The sequence below is a fragment of the Oncorhynchus masou genome, chromosome 25 (genome assembly GCF_036934945.1).
Source record: "Oncorhynchus masou masou isolate Uvic2021 chromosome 25, UVic_Omas_1.1, whole genome shotgun sequence".
NCBI classification, from domain to species: Eukaryota; Metazoa; Chordata; class Actinopteri; order Salmoniformes; family Salmonidae; genus Oncorhynchus; species Oncorhynchus masou.
Genome location: NC_088236.1, coordinates 42154255 through 42174400, shown reverse-complemented (window position 1 = coordinate 42174400; position 20146 = coordinate 42154255). Strand labels below are relative to the sequence as shown.

Below are 20146 nucleotides of genomic sequence, written 5' to 3'. Positions count from 1 at the left end.
CTTGGAGACAGCATTGTGTCGAGGCACAGATCTGGGGAAGGGTACCAAAACATTTCTGCAGCATTGAAGGTCCCAAAGAATAAAGTGGCCTCCATCATTCTTAGATGGAAGAAGTTTGGAACCACAAAGACTCTTCCTACAGCTGGCCACCTGGCCAAACTGAGCAATCGGAGGAGAAGCACCTTGGTCAGGGACGTGACCAAGAACCCAATGGTCACTCTGACAGAGCTCTAGAGATACTCTGTGGAGATGGGAGAACCTTTCTGAAGCACAACCATCTCTGCAGCACTCCACCAATCAGGCCTTTATGGCAGAGTGGCCAGACGGACGCCACTCCTCAGTATAAGGCACATGGCAGCCTGCTTGGAGTTCCAAAGGACACTCAGACCATGGGAAACAAGATTCTCTGGTCTGATGAAACCAGTGGCAGTCAAGTATGTTTATCCCTGTTTTGTTCTGTTTAAGAGTTTGTTTTTTCTCAACAGAATCGGCAGAATGAATACACCCCTGATGACTTGTAAACATAGTTCACTTTCATAGCAGCCATGTTGTATTCCTTCTCACATTCATGCGCTCTCCTCCTCTCACCTCTTCCCTTCGCTTGTGGATTTCAATGCACAACACATCAGCTGTATATGACCAGGTGAAAAAAAACTTTCCAAGCCAAACAGGCTACATCGTTGTCACCATATTAGCTAAAGTAAAGTCATAGTGAATATAGCTAATAGAACAAACGCGTTAGTAAACCTGCTACAATGAAGCAGTAACGTTACTGTGTATAGTCAGTACGCAGTTACACCCGTGGGCCCTGTTGGCAATACATTTGTGATACCAAAAGCTTACCTTGACCCAGTGTTGTGTTGAAAAGTCATAGCCAGCTAGCTAACATAGCATCCCTCTGTTTGAGCTGGATGTTTCAGTAGGCTAAACTAGCGAGCTGCATTTGCTAGCTAAGTAGGTGAAACTGAAAGTGAAAAAAATGATAATCTCTTTCTATTTCGCTCTTGCTTCGGCCTTCATTTTGGAAGAAATTAATTTGTTAAAAACTGTTAAACTATTGTCTTTCTCTCTCTTTGAGTCAACTACTCACCACATTTTATACACTGCAGTGGTTTCTAGCTGCAGCTTATGCTTTCAGTACTAGATTCATTATCTGATTCTTTGATTGGGTGGACAACATGTCAGTTGATGCTGCTAGAGCTCTAATAGACTGGACATCCTCCGGAAGTTGTCATAATTACTGTGTAAGTCTATTTGTGGGGGTGGGAACCATGAGCCTCCTAGGTTTTGTATTGAATTCGAAGTACCCAGAGGAGAGCGGAAGCTAGCTGTCCTCCGGCGACACCACGGTGCTATCTTCCCGAGTGATGTTGAGGCTACTGCAGACTTTTGCAAAATAGAGTGTTTTAATCTGGTACTTGGTGACGTGAATATATTTAGTATAGTTTTATCTAAAAAGGATACATTTTAAAATATTTTACATGGACATTTATGAAATTCACTGGGGAGGATGGTCCTCCCCTTCCTCTTCTGAAGCGCCTCAACTAGATGAAACCAAAATAAACTCTTTGGCCTGAATGCCACGTCTGGAGAAAACCTGGCACCATCCCTACGGTGAAGCATGGTGGTGGCAGCATCATGCTGTTGGGATCTTTTACAGCATCAACGACTGGGAGACAATGCAGGATCGAGGGGAAAGATAAACGGAGCAATGTACAGAGTGCTCAGGACCTCAGACTGGGGTGAAGGTTCACCTTTCAACAGGACAACAACCCTAAGCACACAGCCAAGACAAAGCAGGACTGGCTTTGGGACAAGTCTCTGAATGTCCTTGAGTGGCCCAGACAGAACCCGGATTTGAACCCGATCTAACATATTTGGAGAAACCTGAAAATAGCTGTGCAGCAACACTCCCCATCCAACCTGACAGAGCTTGAGAGGATCTGTAGAGAAGAATAGGAGAAAATCCCCCAAAACAGGTGTGCCAAGCTTGTAGCGTCATACCCAAGAAGACTCGAGTCTGTAATCACTGCCAATATGTGCTTCAACAAAGTCCTGAGTAAAGGGTCTGAATACTTATGTAAATGTAATATTTGTTATAAAATAAATTTGCAAGCATTTCTAAAAACATATTTTTGCTTCGTCATTATGGGGTATTGTGTGTAGATTAATGACGAAAAAAATATATTTAATCAATTTTAGAATAAGGCTGTAACGTAACAACATGTGGAAAAGGTCAAGGGGTCTGAATGCTTTCCGAATGCACTGTAAACTAATGTATAGAATTTATTACATGAGACAGAATTCCCAAATTCTACAGCACAACGGCAGAGCCATGTCTTAAATGTAAAACTAACAATGACTCAATAATACATGCCTTCTGGGAAGTCTATAAAGTCCAAAAGTCATGGGCAGAGTTAGAAAGTTGGCTGTGAGAAGTATTGCAATGCAAAAGTACTTTATAATCCATCTGTCTACACATTTAAAGACATGGCATATGAGCGTGCAGTGAGATACCCGATGGGTTGGACGAAACTCTTACATTTACATTTACATTTAAGTCATTTGGCAGACGCTCTTATCCTCTTCTCGCCATTCATATTGAAAAGACATATACGTACTAATAAACAATAAATCAACCAATCCTCCATCGTTAACACAATGGAAAGGTCAAATGCTTTATTATCTAAATATTGAAACTGCGTGGGCAATGGAGAGGAACAAAAGGGTGCAGTTTGAGGCCATGTGGTGGAGAATGATATGGGCGCTGGAGAATGATATGGGCGCTGGAGAATGATATGGGCGCTGGAGATGGGGGTGTGAGCAGGTGGGCAGGGGTGATGTTGTGGATGTTTCTGTGCATCTGTATGTTGTCGTTTGCATGTGTATATTTAGTTTTTAAGCTCATAAGTAAAATTTACAACAACAAAAAAGAGAAAAATAAGAGATGAGGCGGTCATGCAAAAATCATGTTAAACACTAATATTTCAGCTTGTCAAAACAAAGTGGTTGAACATTTACTGACTCAAGACATTTCAGCTTTTAATTTTTAATTAATTTGTAAAAAATAAAAAAAATGTCTAAAAACATAAATCCACTTTGATATTATGGGATATTGTGTGTAGACTGGTGACACAAAATCTAAATTTTCAATTTCAGGCTGTAACACAACAGAATGTGCAAAAGGTCAAGGGGTGTGATACTTTCTAAGGGCACTTTATTTGCATTCGAAAATGACATTTGTTACTATGGAGGTTTTGAATTCCCTACTAACAGGGAACACACACTCACAGAGCCTATAGGACTGTGTCATGTCACAGCAGTAGAGACAGAGACATGGGGGGGTTCCACTCTGTTGAACCACACACACACAGGTCAGAAATCACTGGGTCATGGGAGACTCTCTGTCCAGCCTGACATTATGAGAGATTCCATGGAAGTATAATAAGTGAAGGATATCTGGTGAAAGTACAACCTAGTTGCCAAAAAGTCTCTCACACACACACACACACACACACACACACACACACACACACACACACACACACACACACACACACACACACACACACACACACACACACACGAAGCGACTATTTACTCCAAAAAACAATATTGTTACTTATCTGATAACACAAATGCAGATATGTTATAATTCTTTCTAACATGCAATACATCACAAACTGTAGGGTGGTTGGTAAAGAAATACGTGAGCTACAGTATATAACACACATACTCAACCAGCCACTTTACTACATGCTAAATGACCAAGCTAACCGAGACAAAGATTCATCAACTCCTCTCTTCCATTGCCTTTATGCTTCATCAACATTATAGCCTTGCCTTCCCTTTCAGCTGTGCAGGACAACACATTTCCTGGTCATCAGGAATGCACCAGGGACACATTCTACTGTATGTACTGCTTTAGTAAGTGTACTCTGGTTTAAAAGTCAATAGGAAGCAGGAGGTTGATGAGCCCTCAGACTATGGCTGCGTCCGATTGCACTTTATTCCATGTAGTGCACTACATTCGACCAGGGCCCATAGGGCTCTGTAGTTGCGCACTATATAGGCAATATACTGAATATAGGGAATACGCTGGCATTTCAGACACAGCCTGGGTTTCTTTTAGACAGGCACTCTGCCTGGCCGTCAGAAACTACAACCGTAGTTGCTTTCCCACCTGCCATAATAGTGGTAATTGTGGGCAGTTGGTCTGTGGGTGGCTTGGTGGTAGTCGCCAACGCAGGTGTGGTCGTTGGCGGAGTCTGGACTGTTGTGGGTGCTGAGAGGGCACCACACCAAGAAGGTAGAGAAAAACAGTAAAATGATATCAGATGCACTAACATGGGAAAATGCTGATCGTGGATACACCATGAAATCATCCTTTGGCCATCTCCCAAAACAATATGGTTACGTCTCCACAAGCTGTAGCAGTACAGTATCTCCTATAGGTCTGCAAAGAATCCCTATGAGAGACTCTGGTGTATACACTCACAATCCCTCTCACATCATGTCCCTGGATTAGCCCTCATCTACACACTTTAAATCACCTCCCCCCTTTTAAGTTATAGACCAGCAGTAAGGGATATACAACTGTGGAAAAATGGGATTTGTGAGTGGGATCATTGTGATTAGAATGAAGGGACCCACCACAACATCAGAGGGGAGGGACACATTATAGAAGATAGTGTGCTATAAGTAAGACAAAATAATGATAGCATATGAACAGAGAATAAAAATTTATAATAAGCGATAACAAGCTCTACCCCGTTTGATTAGGACTTTACTTACTGCCAAGAGTCCCAGCAGCATCACCTGAGAGAGAGAGAGAAAGAGAGAGAGAGAGAGAGAGAGAGAGAGAGAGAGAGAGAGAGAGAGAGAGAGAGAGAGAGAGAGAAAGAGAGACAGAGAGAGAGTGAGAGAGAGACAGAGAGAGAGACAGGGAGAGAGAGAGACAGACAGAGACAGAGAGAGAGACAGAGACCGAGAGAGAGAGAGAGAGAGAGAGGGGTACTTGAGGTTTACTCATTTATCTTTGAGAATTACAGTGTTTTTATGAATACGTCTGGGGGAAAAGAGAGCTGGAGGTTTTCGATGCCGTTGGAAGCAGCAGGCCCCCCATTCCCTCTGTAGTTTGCGAGTACAGCATAGGGTGCTTCTGCATATGTGTACATCTGTACGATTCCTCAAACTAACTGACATCTCTCCTTTGAAATGTGACAGCTTCAGCTGCTCCCCTCTGTGGCTGTGTAGAGCAGATGACCCAAATTCCTCTTCAACCATTACTTAATCCATCTAGTATGTGCCTGGTATAGTATGGTTGATACAGTATGGTCATGTTGGAAGTCTATACAGTAGCTATTAGGGATGAATATTTCCCCGAAAATCTACCAAGTGTCAATACCGGGAATAATCCCCCCCCCCCCCCCAAACAAATAAAAAAATCAGAACAGGAGTCGGGACTTTGGTTTTCAGTGGGCTTGGGACTGGATAGGAAAATAGCCTAGGCTCTAGGACAGGAGAAGATAGAATTGTCCCTCGTGCCTCTCTGCATTGTTAACAAACGTGATGTCAGTGGCAGAGATGCCTATGTAGGGAATTGTGCATAGGCCCATCACATTTGTGACTGTCAGAATATTCACAATAATAATAATAATAAAGGCACACATTCTTTTATAGACTAAACCTACTGTATGGGTTTCCTGTCGGGTTTATTAACTGCATTCGCGTGTGCAGTCCGGCATTGTCAATTGTGCGTGCGCTTTGAATTTATGGCGACTTCGTGTGAAGTAAATAAGCTAGGCTAAAGGCTTCCATGTGACAACCTGTTTGGATAATGTGCTATAAATGTTTTTGCTAATCTGATCCTGCGCATGTTGTGCATTAGTGCCGGTATTGGGGGATGATGTCATTTCCCGGGTCTTGTCATTGAATTTTTGTCAGGAAATGTGAAGAGTGTTCACGGGACAGTCCCGGGATCCCGGTTCCCCATGTTAATCCCTAGTAGCTATATTGTAGGTTACGTACAGGTATTGGGGGATCCGTTGGGGGTGGGTAGGTAGGATCCAGGTTTCCATGACTTGGCTTTGAAGCCCCTCTCACAGCGAGTGCAGTCCTGGCCCGTCGTATTGTGCTCACAGTCACACTGCAGGCTTCCCTCCCGAAAGGTGCACTGGCCAGCATGGAGGTTACACTTACACCTATGGCAAGTTAGGTGGGGGAGAGAGGTATAATCAATGTCAGTCCACGACATGTCACTGTTATGCCTTGCTTGAATTTGAACAACTGCTATGCTAATCATGCATGATCATGTATACCTTGTGGGAATTGACATTGCTGTAGACAAGCCAATCAATGCTTATGCCCCTTATGTACAGTAGAAATGAGCAGGTAGTTATCGATCAAGATATTGCTTGATAAATTGCTTACCTGGATAATTAGGGGTCTTAAATATGGTAGTAAGGTGAAAGAGTAAGATTTAAATTACATTGTTAAAGCACAAGCGATAAAACGTTGAAGATCGTGATTCAATATCTGCAGGACATATTTGCATGTTTTAGAATGGCAAGAGACAAAATCTTTCAGGGAAACAGAATCAAATAAATAGATAAGAAAATGTACACTCCCAGATCAACCAACACTTCCCAATCTCGAGAAATTACCTGGCCATGTACATCTAAATTATTTTTTCAAGGGGGTAGGATTGTGGTGGCGAGAGAGGTGGCAGGCAGGTTAGTATGGAAATGGTGACATTTGAATAACAATCTCCCTAATCAAATGAGGGAGTGACTTCCAATACCCTGTGTTCCACTCTGGTGAGCCACCCACCCTCCATTTGCATGAAATATTCATAGAATGGACCTCCACATCTCCAAAAGGATGTCTCCTCTCCTCCTCTCCTCGCCTCTCCTCTCAATTATGAGGGAAAATTCAATTGAATCAAAGGGGAATTATCCAAATAGTGACACTCTGATACCATAACGATGTACAGTAGGCTATCACTTTCTCAGGTGTGTTTTAACCAGTGGATATCTCATCACACCGACTTCAATATTGACTTTAAAAGGTTAGGTATATGCTCATCCTGGTAAAGATAGATACAAAAGGGGATAATATGAGGATGTGGCTCTCTCTCATTTCCTACCCAACACACTGAGGAGGATAATTGACAGACAGAGCCCGGTTTCATTCCAATCCCATTGACTTTAATTAAGTCTGTTTTCAAAAGCCCCCTTGGAAACAGTTGGAGTTTCTTCCACTCTCTCAAGACCTTTAAGCCATAATTAAAAACTTGGCGACAATCACGGGGCTTTTTCATCCCAGTGCTCCTGGAGACAGAACTCCCATCAAGCACCTCTTCATGACAAATTAATCAGTGGCCCACTTCGTCTCAGTGCCCTTGCTGGGAAAACCCACGACTCTCCAGCTTATCACTGGATCCTCCACTTTAGCCCAACTATTAATCAATTACAGTACTCTTTGGGCAGTTAGCAATCATCTTCCACCAAACCTCTTTGCACAAAGATAATTTTATTCACTCCTTAAAGGTCCAGTGCAGTCAAAAACTTGATTTTCTTTGTGACCCTTTTAATTGAGAACAATCACAGGAAGGTACTTCATCAAATCAAGTTTTGGCACATGCACCGAATACAACAGGTGTAGACGTTACTGTGAAATGCTTACTTATGAGCCCTTTCCCAGAGTTAAAAAGTCAGAAAGAATTGCTCAATAAAAAAAGGAAATAGTCATGCAATATAATAACCATACTATACACAAGGAGTACCGGGTTAATGTGCAGGAGTACGGTGGTTGAGGTAATACAGTGAAGACCCCTTCACTTTTTTCACATTTTGCTACATTACAGCCTTATTCTAAAATAAATATATTTTTAAAAAAGGTTCCTCAATCTCCAGACGGTACCACATAATGACAAACCAAACATGTTTTTAGACATTTTTTTAAATGTATTAAAAAATTTAAAACTGAAATTTACATAAGTATTCAGACCCTTGACTCAGTACTTTGTTGAAGCACCTTTGGCAGCGATTAATGCCTCAAGTCTTCTTGGGTATGACGCTACAAGCTTGGCACACCTGTATTTGGGGAGTTTCTCCCATTGTTCTCTGCAGATCCTCTCAAGCTCTGTCAGGATGGATGTTGCTGCACAGCTATTTTCAGGTCTCTCCAGAGATGTTCGATCAGGTTCAAGTCCGGGCTCTGGCTGGGCCACTCAAGGAAATTCAGAGACTTGGCTGTGTGCTTAGGGTCGTTGTCCTGTTGAATGGTGAACCTTCTCCCCAGTCTGAGGTCCTGAGCGCTCTGGAGTAGCTTTTTATCAAGGATCTCTCTGTACTTTGCTCCTTTAATCTTTTCCCTGATCCTGACTGTTCTCCCAGTCCCTGCCACCAAAAAACATACCCACAGCATGATGCTGCCACCACCATACTTCACCATAGGGATGGTATTGGCCAGGTGATGAGCGGTGCCTGGTTTCCTCCAGACATGACGCTTGGCATTTTGGTTTCATCAGACCACAGAATCTTGTTTCTCATGGTCCTTTAGGTGCTTTTGGCAAACTCCAAGCGGGCTGTCATGTGCCTTTTACTGAGGAGTGGCTTCCATCTGGCCACTCTACCATAAAGGCCTGAATGGTGGAGTGCTGCAAAGATGGTTGTCCAGCTCTAGGAAGAGTCTTGGTGGTTACAAACTCCTTCCATTTAAGAATGATGGAGGACATTTAGTTATTGGGGACCTTCAATGTTGCAGACTTTTTTTGATACCCTTCCCCAAATCTGTGCCTTGACACAATCCGGTCTTGGAGCTCTACGGACAATTCTTTCGACCTCATGGCTTGGTTTTTGCTCTGACATACACTGTCAACTGTGGGATCTTATGAAGACAGGTAAGTGCCTTTCCAAATCATGTCCAATCAATTGAATTTACCACAGGAAGACTTCAATCAAGTTGTAGAAACATCTCAAGGATAATCAAAGGGAACAGGATGCACCTGAGCTCAATTTCCAGTCTCATAGCAAAGGGTCTGAATACTTATGTAAATAAAGCATTTCTGTTTTTTATTTTTAATACATTTGCAAACATTTCTAAAAATGTTTTTTTTTGTCATTGTGGGTTATTGTGTGTACATTGATGAGAAAAAAATGGTTAATCTATTTTAGAATAAGGTTGTTTATGTAACAAAATGTGAAAAAGGTGAAGGGGTACATGTACATGTACCTTAGGCAGGGGTAAAAAGTGACTAGGCAATCAGGATAGATAATAAACAGAGTAGCAGCAGCGTATGTGAAGGGTGTGAAAGAGTGTGAACGTGTGTCTGCGTGAATGTGTGGCGTCAATATGTGTGTGTGTGTGTGAGCATATGTAGTGTGTGTGCGTGTGTGTACAGTATGCGTATGTGTGTGTTAGAGTGACAGTGTAGTATGTGTGAGTGTGTGGGTAGAGTGCAGTGAGTGTGCATAGAGCCAGTACAGGATAGTGTTTTAATATTTTAATTTTTAATTTTAATTAACCATTTGTCCAGGTAACCATTCCATGAACTGTTCAGCAGTTTTATGGCTTGGGGGTAGAAGCTGTTCAGGAGTCTTTTGGCCCCAGACATGGCGCTTCAGTGCTGCTTGCCGTGTGGTAGCAGAGAGAGCAGTCTATGACTTGGGTGAGTGGAGTCTTAGACCATTTTTAGGGCCTTCCTCTGATACAGCCTGGAATAGAGGTCCTGGATGGCAGGGAGCTCGGCCCCAGTGATGTACTGGGCGGTACGTACTACCCTCTGTATTGCCTTACAGTCGGATGCCAAGAAGTTGCCATACCAAGCGGTGATGCAGCCAGTCAAGATGCTCTCAATGGTGCAACTATAGAACTTTTTGGAGAATTTGAGGGCCCATGCCGAAACTTTTCAGCCTCCTGAGGGGGAAGAGGCATTGTCGTGCCCTCTTCATGACTGTTGTTGTATTTGGACCATGATAGGTCCTTAGTGATGTGGACACCGAGGAACTTGAAGCTCTTAACCCGCTCAAATACAGCCCTGTCTCGTTGAGTGGGGGTGTGCTCAGCCCTCCGTTTCCTGTTGTCCACGATCAGCTCCTTTGTCTTGCTGACGCTGAGGAAAAGGTTGTTTTCCTGGCACCACACTGCCAGGTGTCTGATCTCCTTCCTATAGGCTGTCTCATCGTTGTTGGTGATCCGGCCTACCACCGTCGTGTTGTCTGCAAACTTAATAATGTTGATGGAGCCATTTTGGAGCCATATAAGTCGTGGGTGTACAGGGAGTGCAGGAGGGGACTCAGCACGCACCTCGTGTTGCTGGTTAGCGTGGTGAATGTGTTGTTGCCTATCCTCACCACCTGGGGTGGCCCATCAGGAAGTCCAAGATCCAGTTGCAGAGGGAGGTGTTTAGTCCCAGGATCCTTAGCTTAGTGATGAGCTTTGAGGGTACTGTGGTGTTGAACCAGCCTTTCAAAGCACTTCATGGCTACAGATATGAGTGATACGAGGCGATAGTCATTTAGACAGGTTACCTTGGCGTTCTAGGGCACAGGGAATATGGTGGTCTGCTTGAAACATGTAGGTTTTACAGACTGGGTCGGGGAGAGGTTAAACATGTCAGTGAAGACACTTGCCAGCTGGTCAGTGCATGCTCTGAGTACACGTCCTGGTAATCCATCTGGCCCTGCGGCTTTGTGAATTTTAACCTGTTTAAAAGGTCTTACTCACATCGGCTACGGAGAGCTTGATTACAGTCATCCGGAACAGCTGGTGCTTCACTGGGCTCGTGGCTGGGTTTCCCTTTGTAATCTGTGATAGTTTGCCGGCCCTACCTCATTCGACAAGTGTCAGAGCCAGTATAGTAGGATTCGGTCTTCGACATGTATCGACACTTTGCCTGTTTGATGGTTCGTCGGAGGGCGTAGCGCAATTTCTTAAATAAACGTCCGGATTAGTGTCCCATTCCTTGAAATTGGCAGCTCTAGCCTTAGCTCAGTGCAGATGTTGCCTGTAATCCATGACTTCTGGTTGGGATATGTACGTTCGATCACAGTTCGGACAATGTCGTTGATTCACTTATTAATGAAGCTGGTGACTAATGTGCTTAACTCCTCAATGCCATCAGATTAATCACGGAACATATTCCAATCTGTGCTAGCATTGTTAAGCAGAAATGATTTGATAATGAGATTTTTAAAAATGGCTGCATTGAACCTTTAACATGCTCATAGAACTTCCTTGCCAACTATTTCAGAAAGACAGCTCGAAACATTTCATGTTGAAGCCACCACAGATGTCTGAACCGAATACAGGAGTCCTTCCCGAGCTATTTCCGGCGTTCACAGGAACATTTTCCATCCTCCTCCACCATTTATGCTTACAAATAATGCATGAACGTCGAACATGTTAAATGTACACGGTATTTGCATCCACTGGCAGGTCCCCCATTTCTGTAAGAAAGCCACTGTTGCATATTTAATGACACAGACCCGACCCAAGCCCTATCCCTGACTGTAGCGCTTCCAGGAGAAAGGGCACTCTAAACAAAAGAAATCGGATGCAAAAGAGACCTGTCTTGTCTGATGGCAGAATAAATGCCTACTGGCATATTCTAAATGTGCTTAGTTATGGGATGTGAAACACTATGCAATGCGCACACACACTAGTAGGCAGATTGGTATGCATCACAGTGAATATTCTAAATTATTGATGCCTCACAAAAAGTGCAAAGTGGACAGTAAAGCCCCTTGATTAAAAAAGGGGAGCGAGCCAAGGAATCATCTGTTATACTGTAAAGGACAGTATGGACAAGGTGGCTCTATCTTTGACTAAAAACACTGTTTTCCTCTTTTCCTTTAAGGCCTTCAAAGCCTATAAGTCACTGAAGCATGGGGGTGGCTGCGGAAAAGAGAATATACTGTATATTAATGGCTCTGTTCACACTGCGCTCTACATTCAGGAAGTATCCTGCCTTCACGCAATGGGTGTCACAGACACACAAAGTCAGACACACACACACACACATGCACCCCCACACACACACACTCATAGACCATCTATCCATAGTGAGTCATTCATTACTGAGACCATGTTGGATTTTCAAGAGCAAAATCAGTGTGCGGAAATTGCACTGTTGTCAATTTCTGCCCCCCCCCCCCCCACCCCCTTATGAGTGTGGATGGAGCCTCACTAGTATGCTCTCGGAGGAAAATGCCCTCCTTCCGTCCCAGAACCAGGGCAGCTATATCCGGTTGCTGCAGGGCAAACACCCCCACTGTCTGGGCTCATGAGCTCATGTTACAGGCCAGCCAAGCCCTGCTATTGGGCCAGCATCAAACCCCCATCCGGCCATCTGGAGTGGAAGAAGGAACAGTACCGTACATTCTACATATGGCTCGGACACACTACGATTACCACGCACAGGACAGATTGACTGGAGGAGATGTTACGCAATTGCAAACACAGGAAGACTTGAACAATACTGTTTTTTAATCCGCCGAATATAATGACATAATCACGGCCTATAAATAGCTGAATGTTTATTAGCGTTGGCGAGCCAGAGCCACCAGCCCCCCTTTCAAGACGATATAAACAAAAAAAAAGCTTGCATCTGCTGGAGATGAGAAATGCAGCATTTAGGTGAGTAAATAACAGCAAGCGCTAAACAAATGTGGATAGACAGATAAAAGGCTGGTGTAGAGTGGCATGCTCTGCTCACTTACAGCTGGGAGCTGCAGTTAATGGAAGCTTTATTTATTTCCTCAACTTCTCTCGTGAGAATCCCCCACTGTTTATTTTCATTTGCCGGGCGCTCACTGCCAGTGACTCATGATGACTAGCTTAGTCCCAAATAAGAATGGATGGAGAGGAGACAGGGACAAATGGTGCCCTGCGAGGTACCCTCCTGCACAAAGGGGGCCACATCTGTCATTATTACAGCTGTTAAGACTCACTTCTTCTTTGGAGAGAAAGGATTTTTTTTTCAACCAAGAAAACAATGACTGTTTCTGACCTACTACTCAGCTGGGACAATTAGGCTCATAACCACCATGATGCAGTTATAGAGTGGGCTTCACCTGACTATTGGGATTATCAATGAATTCAAGAGGGTCAAAAAAAATAACATGACTTCATTCTGTAGGCCTGTATTGGTAGTCTAGGAGCAACATTGTATGGCTCCTGATATTGGTTTGCTGGTGTACAGGTTGTCTCCATAGGCTTTGAAGAGCCAAACGTGTAATTGGCTTCAAACATCCTTTTCTGTTTGGTCCTGATCCGTGACTGGGACTGGACGAGTTCTGACCTCCGCTAATGACAAAGCTACTCAGGGTTCACACAACAGCTCTCCAATGGAGGTACCATTTCACCTCACTAACAGCCCCTTCCCTTTCCCTATATCTACTATACATTCCTATAGGGGTTCTGAGGTACTGCAGCTCCAGAATGCTGCTAGCCCCTTGACAGCAGATGCAGTCACACAGAGTTCATTGCTTCACATGCTTTTTGCCATTTCTCTCGTTTCTCTTTCACTGTGCTCTGAGGAACTTATGATATGAGGAGAAAATAAAAATCCTGCTGTTTCCCTCCAATACCCGCGAGAGCACTGGATCCCCAACCGACTCAGAGACAGCTACAGGAGACCTTTTTTTCAACATTTTCCACCTTTGCCCCCTCCTGGAGGATTGTGCAGTTTAAGGGTTGGTGAGCACCAGAATGGCCCGTGGAGCACTACCCCATGAGGGGAGCAGCAGGCCATTCACGCGGCTGGCTCTTTAACTACCAATTTCAAATGACCTTGAAAGCTTTGGCATGGACAGCTCCTGTAAATTATTTACACAGGATGCATGAAAAAAAAACACAAAAAAAACACCTTCCCCTGCAATCCCAACGAACAAGGGTGGAAGTCAAATGCGAAGCGCAGCTCCTTTTCCCGAAGGGATATGCAGATAGGCAGAGATATAGACACATTAGTGTAAGTGAGAAGTGTAGACAAAGTGAAGCTGTAGAAAGGGAGTTGGCTTTCAAATTTCTCTGAGCACATCAAAATAGTTAAAGGACACTGGGAAAATAAAAGGCTCCTTTTGCATAATTCATTTGTGGGCTCCGTGGGTTGAGGCTCTGTGGGGGGGGTTTCTGCCAATTATGACCAGAATGTTGTAAAAACACCTGCAGCGCAACTGTCCACAGCAGGGACCGTTAGGGACTGAATCCATTTCACTACTCCCGTAAAAACACAATGTGGAATCTGTACTATTTCTATCTACAGTAAATGAAGAGTAATGTGACAAAGGAATTATTATCATTTTGATTTGACACGCAGTCTCTGAACCCCCTCTGGCGTTTTACATTTAGGTCATTTAGAAAACACTCTTATCCAGAGCGACATACAGTCGCAATTAGGGTTAAGTACCTTGCTTAAGGAAACTGTTGTTTTTCACCTAGTTGGCTCAGAGATTCGAACCAGCAAACTTTCAGTTACGAGCTCAACACTCTTGACCACTAGGCTACCTGCCGCCTATGTGACACAAGAACACGCAGAACATCTGTATGCCCGAGTCAGACACATCAAATCAAACCACCTTTGATTGGTCACATACACATATTCAGCAGATGTTTACTGAGGGCCGAAATGCTTGGGTTCCTAGCTCCAACAGTGCAGTAGTATCAAACAGTGCAGTAGTATCTAACAATTCACACAAATATAAAAGGAAAATAATGGAATTTAGAAAAAGAGAAATATTAGGACGAGCAATGTCGGCGTGGAATTGACTAAAATACAGTAGAATAAAAAAACAGTATATACATATGAGATGAGTAAAGCAGTATGTAAACATTATTAAAGTGACCAGTGTTCCATTATTAAAGTGGCCAGTGATTCCATGTCTATGTATATAGGGCAGCAGCCTCTAAGGTGCAGGTTTGAGTAACCGGATGGTAGCCGGCTAGTGATGGCTATTTAAGGTCTGATGGCCTTGAGATAGAAGCTGATGGCCTTACCGGACCACAACCTTACCGGGTTCAGTATGAGGCCTATCACTGCTTTGAGCTATACAGTACTTCCTGGCACTAAGGGTGATAGTAATGATAATGAACCATATGCTCTTGTGAATTAAAGGATGGATGGACAGGTTGGCTGACCACAGTTCTCCTACTGTGATGGAGCTGCACCAAAAATGAGTCTGCCTCATCATTGAAATGGGCAGATGAAAATTTGATGAGGGACATCGTGCTGCTGAAATATTCTGTTTCCTGGCAAGGACACCCCATTTTTGTTTGGGACCCTGGAGGCATGGGATCCATGCAGGCTGACACAATATTTACGCCTGAGGTGCTGTTAGCATACAAGGAGGATCCCACACTCAGCAGTCTTTCAAATATCCCATCCCCGCAAACGTTGCTGCATAAAACCCAGATATCCCAGCTCTTTCCTCAGAGACAAATTGCCCGCCCAGTAACCTTTGAAGATACTGGCATCATTGGGGAAACAAACCGCTCTTCATTTCAAATTATGTTTTACTCCCACAATTTGGCCCTTGTAAATGTATGTATAAATATTTCCCCCTACAAATAAAAACTGTGCTTATCCTGATGTCCTCCCTTAGCGTTGCCTCTTACTTGAGCCACCTGGAGGATAGAGAGTTTGACGGTAAACTATAACGATAAAAGACCTAAAATTAGCACTAACCTGCTGAGTGACAATGCAAAGCTAGTCAAATGAACACAATTTTTCTAATAAATTGACACACTAGAAGCTTACAGTTTAAAAGGCCTGTTTCATCTCATTGGGTAATGAGGATCCTACAGAAATAGACAACACTGCAGAGCAGGGGGACTGGGGAGAGGGAGCGAGGGAGGGAAGGAAGGAGTGAGGGAGGGAGGTTGAGAGCGAGGGTGGGAAGGAAGGAGGAAAGGAGGGTGCTGTTCTCTACTCATACAGAGCTTACTTCCTGAGATGACAGCAATAGTTACTCATATTCCAGCCCCCTGAAATGTTAATTTCATTAGGCGCATTAGGGTTGTCCTGTAAGTGTTGGAGTACCAGACCGCGAGCAGCGGTTTTCTATTTTCATAATTCATCTGCAACCCAAAGCAAAGAGACCAACAGCGCAGAAAGCATGGACGGGTTAACTCTGTTATCCTCCTAAGCCTGGACAGAGCATCATCAGTCATACAATAGGCTACTCCCCTACAGGGGAACACATCGAGAAAAGAGCTGGTGGAAAAACTAGGCTTTAGAGAGAGAAAAACATGGATGCATTTGTCAACATACAGTATCTACTATGCTGATATACTGTACTATACATTCAGTGGGACCAGACAGTCAAACCTTAAAATGATTTCAAATTAAATAAATGAAAACATGCACATAATGCATTTCAGATAGCTACATTGTCTAGAATGGTTCATTTCTGAAGACAAATTGTTGAGAATACTAAGGAAAAGATCAAAGAGAAGAGCATGTGCCGTGATAAAGAAAATAATATTGACCAAGACCAGCAACAAAGTTCACAGGCAATATCATGTGCTGAGTCAACGTAATTACACAAACTGTTACTACACTCCGTGCAACTGTGTTGGGATATGTGTGTGTGTGTGTGTGTGTGTGTGTGTGTGTGTGTGCAGTGCACAGGTGTCATCATACCAGCCAGGGTTTGGTTCTATCGACAGTATCCCTCACACAAACATACTGTATGTGTACTAACTAAGTAATGCCTTGCAGTTTCCTCAAGACACATTGTTCATTTCCCTTTTTTCAAAAGACACCTTCAACATACAGGTACAGTTTGGCAGGGGATCCCACTTGGCACAAACTGGTTGAATCAACATTGTTTCAAAGTGTTTTGTCAGCGTATTGTGACGTGGAATCTACGTGGACAATACTGTACATTGGATTTGAAAAAATGTTATCATGTAAACTGTTGTTTTGAGGGCGAAATTTCAACCACAGGATTATGTCATCATGGTAACCAATTTTCAACACAGATAAACCTTGTACAGTGCCTTGCGAAAGTATTCGGCCCCCTTGAACTTTGCAACCTTTTGCCACATTTCAGGCTTCAAACATAAAGATATAAAACTGTATTTTTTGTGAAGAATCAACAACAAGTGGGACATAATCATGAAGTGGAACGACATTTATTGGATATTTTAAACTTTTTTAACAAATCAAAAACTGAAAAATTGGGCGTGCAAAATTATTCAGCCCCTTTACTTTCAGTGCAGCAAACTCTCTCCAGAAGTTCAGTGAGGATCTCTGAATGATCCAATGTTGACCTAAATGACTAAATGACTAGATAAATACAATCCACCTGTGTGTAATCAAGTCTCCGTATAAATGCAACTGCACTGTGATAGCCTCAGAGGTCCGTTAAAAGCGCAGAGAGCATCATGAAGAACAAGGAACACACCAGGCAGGTCCGAGATACTGTTGTGAAGAAGTTTAAAGCCGGATTTGGATACAAAAAGAATTCCCAAGATTTAAACATCCCAAGGAGCCCTGTGCAAGCGATAATATTGAAATGGAAGGAGTATCAGACCACTGCAAATCTACCAAGACCTGGCCGTCCCTCTAAACTTTCAGCTCATACAAGGAGAAGACTGATCAGAGATGCAGCCAAGAGGCCCATGATCACTCTGGATGAACTGCAGAGATCTACAGCTGTGGTGGGAGACTCTGTCCATAGGACAACAATCAGTCGTATATTGCACAAATCTGGCCTTTATGGAAGAGTGGCAAGAAGAAAGCCATTTCTTAAAGATATCCATAAAAAGTGTCATTTAACGTTTGCCACAAGCCACCTGGGAGACACACCAAACATGTGGAAGAAGGTGCTCTGGTCAGATGAAACCAAAATTGAACTTTTTGGCAACAATGCAAAACGTTATGTTTGGCGTAAAAGCAACACAGCTGTGTGTGTGTGTGTGTGAACACACCATCGCCACTGTCAAACATGGTGGTGGCAGCATCATGGTTTGGGCCTGCTTTTCTTCAGCAGGGACAGGGAAGATGGTTCAAATTGATGGGAAGATGGATGGAGCCAAATACAGGACCATTCTGTAAGAAAACCTGATGGAGTCTGCAAAAGACCTGAGACTGGGACGGAGATTTGTCTTCCAACAAGACAATGATCCAAAACATAAAGCAAAATCTACAATGGAATGGTTCAAAAATAAACATATCCAGGTGTTAGAATGGCCAAGTCAAAGTCCAGATCTGAATTCAATCGAGAATCTGTGGAAAGAACTGAAAACTGCTGTTCACAAATGCTCTCCATCCAACCTCACTGAGCTCGAGCTGTTTTGCAAGGAGGAATGGGAAAAAATTTCAGTCTCTCGATGTGCAAAACTGATAGAGACATACCCCAAGCGACTTACAGCTGTAATCGCAGCAAAAGGTGGCGCTACAAAGTATTAACTTAAGGGGGCTGAATAATTTTGCACGCCCAATTTTTCAGTTTTTGATTTGTTAAAAAAGTTTGAAATATCCAATAAATGTCGTTCCACTTCATGATTGTGTCCCACTTGTTGTTGATTCTTCACAAAAAAATACAGTTTTATATCTTTATATTTGAAGCCTGAAATGTGGCAAAAGGTCAAAGTTCAAGGTTGCTTAGTTTTCATATTTGTCACTGACTACTACCAATATGCTCTCATGAGAATGATTATTGAGAAATTATTATTAACAAAAAATATTCACTGTTGCTATCGAACTCATTCCGAAGGGTACGTTTAAGAGAGCAAATTAAAATGTAACCATACTTTATAAGTCATATATCATCAATATTTGGCCTATATAGCATTTGCAAAGTCATCAACAGCTATTGTTTTAATTCAAACCAAGGTTCAACTAAAATAGACAATACATATAGGCCTCAGGGATACAAGCTTTGGTTGATTTCAAATGTAATCTTCAAGTTAATCATTAATATGTTGGATTCAAGTCTCCATCTCAACAAAAGATCTGTTAAAGAATAGGACTACATCAAATGAAACTTTATTTCAAGTGCATTTAAGGGTTGATTCGATCTAGTCCTATTATGTCAACTTAGATTCTGACCACAAGCCAGAGACCACTATGATGACACACCAAATGCGTTTGATGGATTGTGGAAAAGAGCAGGAATAGGTTTTTTGTAGGCTACAGTGCAAGCTACATCTTCCAATGGTGCGACTGCTGTCGGCATCAAAGATTATATGACCAATTTGAAAAAACGCTTGGAGCTGGTTCAGAGATAAGGATGACAGCAGTGGTGTAGGCTACTGGCGATATGTATATCACTTATGCATATTATTGATATCTACACAGCAATTATGTGAATCATGGAATACAAGTTTGAGGGAGTTCCTCCTTTGTAAACTCCTCTGTGGTATTGTGCTCCACACATAATGTAAAAAACTATTTGAATTTAAGAAGACCACAAGTAGGGATTTTCAGTGGCAAGTATTCATGGATGCCAAGGGAAGCCAGGCTTCCCCCAAAAAAATCCCCAAGGAAAAAAGAGAAACATGTTAAATAATGTATCTTTTGTCTCTCGGTTTTTCATAATTTCCATCAACTCTAAAGAGGCTGAATGTATCTCACCGGAGAAAGCATCTGAGCGAGCAAAACAACGCCCCTCGTCTCTGTATGTGTAGGCCATCGATCTGATGACGTCTGGTCAAAAAGAGTATGACATTGTTGCCGCCCATAGTATTGAATGCAAGGGAAGGAAGCCAGCGAGCATTTGGCCTCCCTTGATAAAAAAGTATAAAATAATAGCCAATCAGCATTGAGCTAAATTGAGTGAGCTCAACTGTGAATTGTCCTGGCGCACCAAAAAAAAAGGCAAGTCAGTTTGGATTTGGATTCTCTCCAATCACATCACATACATCATTGACAGAAACAACTTTAATTGTTGCATCTCGTTGCATTGTTGTCCTGTAGCTAGCTAGCCAAAATGGTCCCTTTCCTAAATTATCCCCATCTCCATCCATGGCTTTGGGCTTGTGGTTTTACTTCATTTTCCGTACTGGCCAATAATTATAACGGTCATTCTGATCCAAACATAAATTCATACATTGTGCCCCAGTATGTTCAGTATGTAGCTAGATGTAATTTTAACTAGCTAACATTGCCAATAAAAGTGAAGTTAGGCTAGCTAGC

At 42.8% G+C, this 20146-nt stretch overlaps 1 protein-coding gene across 2 annotated transcripts in view; it reads right to left on the bottom strand.

Moving 5' to 3' along the window:
• LOC135514376 (netrin-G2-like) overlaps positions 1–20146 on the bottom strand; it is a 59485-nt gene that overhangs the window by 19139 nt on the left and 20200 nt on the right. For both annotated transcript variants that reach the window (XM_064937819.1, XM_064937820.1), the window contains exons 4-5: positions 6031–6203; positions 4795–4818 (exon numbers count right to left, since the gene is read on the bottom strand). In XM_064937819.1, coding sequence (XP_064793891.1) covers positions 4795–4818; positions 6031–6203 — 197 coding nt within the window. The remainder of the gene's footprint in view (positions 1–4794; positions 4819–6030; positions 6204–20146) is intronic.